Source organism: Bubalus bubalis, chromosome 16 (genome assembly GCF_019923935.1).
Source record: "Bubalus bubalis isolate 160015118507 breed Murrah chromosome 16, NDDB_SH_1, whole genome shotgun sequence".
Taxonomy (NCBI): Eukaryota; Metazoa; Chordata; class Mammalia; order Artiodactyla; family Bovidae; genus Bubalus; species Bubalus bubalis.
Genome location: NC_059172.1, coordinates 36,673,001 through 36,675,866, shown reverse-complemented (window position 1 = coordinate 36,675,866; position 2,866 = coordinate 36,673,001). Strand labels below are relative to the sequence as shown.

The following is a 2,866-nucleotide window of genomic DNA, read 5'->3' as shown; positions in this document are numbered from 1 at the left end:
TTTCCCTCTGTTATAGCTTCTTCTGTTTGCTGGTCTCTTCAGTGTCTGGTTCCCGCCCTGACACAAAGGGGATGGTTGAGGACACTATTTTTTTTTTTTTTTTTTTTTAATTTAGGCTCACTTGTTCAGCCGCGCTGTGGGGAGGGAGGGAGGGATGCTGCAAACAGATAACACTGGCGTGCGCTCGCAGTGCCTCAGCCACACTGGGTCTGCCCCCGCTCACGATATCTTTTAAAGATATTTTCTGAAATAAAAATGCATTAACCAAGAGTGAGGGTAGGAGTTTATTTTTAGTGTTCATAAGAATTTTGGTTCCACTTAAATTGTTTGTATTTCTTTTTCTTCTTTCCTGATTTTTAGTTTGTCTGTGAGCTAGTATATTGTTAAAACTACAATTGCCTTCTGTGTGTGTGCTCAGTCATGTCTGACTCTTTGTGACCCCATGGACTATAGCCTCTGGGCTCCTCTGTCTTTGGGATTTTCCCAGCAAGAACACTGGAGTGCATTGCCATTTCCTTCTCCAGGGGATCTTGCCAACCCAGGGATCGAACACATGTCTCTTATGTCTCCTACACTGGCAGGAAAATTCTTTACCACTAAGCCATCTGGGAAGATCAACTGCCTTTTGTATAACCTGTTAATTATTGTGTGCATGAATGTATCTCTGTATATTTCTATATGCATCTTCACACTTGATCAAAAATGCCCTAAGAATAGTGCTTTGTGTTCTTTCACACAACCCAGAAAATAGTTCTTTGGATTGTTTATGTCACACAACCTAGGCACACAGAAGCAGGAATTTTATCATGACCTACTTACTTATTAGACAATAAAATTGAAAGGATGGAATACAGTAAAACTGTAAGTCAGGAGAAAAATTTTACATAACAATTCAGTCTTCTTAATTGCAGATCAAATATTGGAATTTAATATGGTAAAGTGATTTACCTATCCACAGGAGAAGGCAGGAGAAGGCAATGGCACCCCACTCCAGTACTCTTGCCTGGAAAATCCCATGGATGGAGGAGCCTGGAAGGCTGCAGTCTATGGGGTTGTTGAGGGTCAGACACGACTGAGCAACTTCACTTCCATTTTTCACTTACATGCATTGGAGAAGGAAATGGCAACCCACTCCAGTGTTCTTCCCTGGAGAATTCCAGGGACGGGTGAGCCTGGTGGGCTGCTGTCTATGGGGTCTCACAGAGTCGGACATGACTGAAGCAACTTAGCAGTAGCAGCAGCAGGAGAAGGCAATGGCAACCCACTCCAGTACTCTTGCCTGGAAAATCCCATGGACAGAAGAGCCTGGTAGGCTGTAGTCCATGGGATCATGAAGAGTCAGACATTTACTGAGCAAATTCACTTTCACTTCTCACTTTCATGCATTGGAGAAGGAAATGGCAACCCACTCCAGTGTTCTTGCCTGGAGAATACTAGGGACGGTGGATCCTGGTGAACTGCCATCAAAGGGGTCGCACAGAGTTGTACACAACTGAAGCAACTTAGCAGCAGCAGCAGGATAACAGAAGTTTATAAGAAAAGTCAGCTCCTCAGAAAGACCATTATAAAGTCTCTAAAAATTCCATATACAGGACCATGGAAGAATTAATCTGTCATCCTTCTTTTGGCTCATAGGGAGATTCACTTGCCTATTTTTATCGGAGCATGGGAACTGTCCAGTTTTAACATGGCTGACAATGCTACTCATCACTACATTTCATCTTTCTTCTTGGTTGGTATTCCTGGGTTGGAAGATTTTCACTGCTGGATCGGCATTCCTGTCTGCCTCCTGTTTTCCCTGACCCTGCTGGGGAACAGCATAATCATCATTACCATCAAACTAGAGCCAAGCCTCCACCAGCCAATGTATTTCTTCCTTGGCATGCTGGCAATGAATGATATGGCCCTTGGCTCTTCCACAGCCCCCAAGATGCTTGGCATCTTTTGGTTGGATGCACATTGGATTGACTTTGATATCTGCCTAGCACAGTTGTATTTCATCCACACATTTTGCATAACTGAGTCAGCCCTCTTAGTTGCCATGGCCTTTGATCGCTATGTAGCTATTTGCATCCCACTACAATATACAACCCTCCTGACAACAACAATGGTCATTAAAATGGGTCTAGCTAGTGTGGTCCGAGCTATCTTCCTGGTTTTGCCAGGTCCCTTTCTCATTAGAAGACTACCATATTATACCAAATATGTCATCAATCATGCCTATTGTGAGCACATGGCTGTGGTGAAATTGGCTAGTGCAAACACCCATGTTAACAGAACATATGGAATCTCTGTGGCCCTTTCAGTGATGGTATTGGACCTTGGGCTCATAGCCACATCCTATCTCAAAATCCTCCAGGCGGTCTTCCGGCTCTCCTCTCAGCATGCCCGCTCAAAAGCACTGGGCACCTGTGCTGCCCATGTGTGCACTATCCTTGTCTCCTACACACCTGCACTCTTTAGCTTTCTAACTCACCGCATTGGCAAGAAGGTGCCTCCAAGCGTCCATATCATTTTTGCAAGTTTGTACCTTCTGGTGCTGCCCACAGTCAATCCCCTTGAATATGGTGTCAAGACCAAGCAGATTCGTGACCAAGTGATTGGTCTCTTTTTCCCAAACAAAAAAGTTTCTGAAAATTTAAACTTATAAATTCCAGCCCAAATTTGTAGAATATGATCCTCAAAGTCAGGGCTACAGTGATGAATAACACAGCTCTAGTCTTCAACTATATTTTCTGGGGTTTTCTATGCCTTACTTATGACAAACTGTGGAAAATTCTTCAAGAGATGGGAACATCAGACCACCTTTCCTGCCTCCTGAGAAACCTGTATGCAAGTCAAGAAGCAACAGTTAGAACTGGACATG

General features: G+C 43.8%; 1 protein-coding gene across 1 annotated transcript; it reads left to right on the top strand.

The window, feature by feature from the left end:
- The first annotated feature begins 1,687 nt into the window (after positions 1-1,687).
- On the top strand, positions 1,688-2,650 carry LOC112579349 (putative olfactory receptor 52P1). The gene has a single exon (XM_025265709.3). It carries the CDS (start codon positions 1,688-1,690, stop codon positions 2,648-2,650), a length of 963 nt encoding a protein of 320 aa, XP_025121494.3.
- Positions 2,651-2,866: the final 216 nt, after the last annotated feature.

What these genes read in the sequence shown, in the direction of transcription:
- LOC112579349 (XM_025265709.3), top strand. Translation starts at nt 1,688, where the DNA reads ATGGCTGACAATGCTACTCATCACTACATTTCATCTTTCTTCTTGGTT.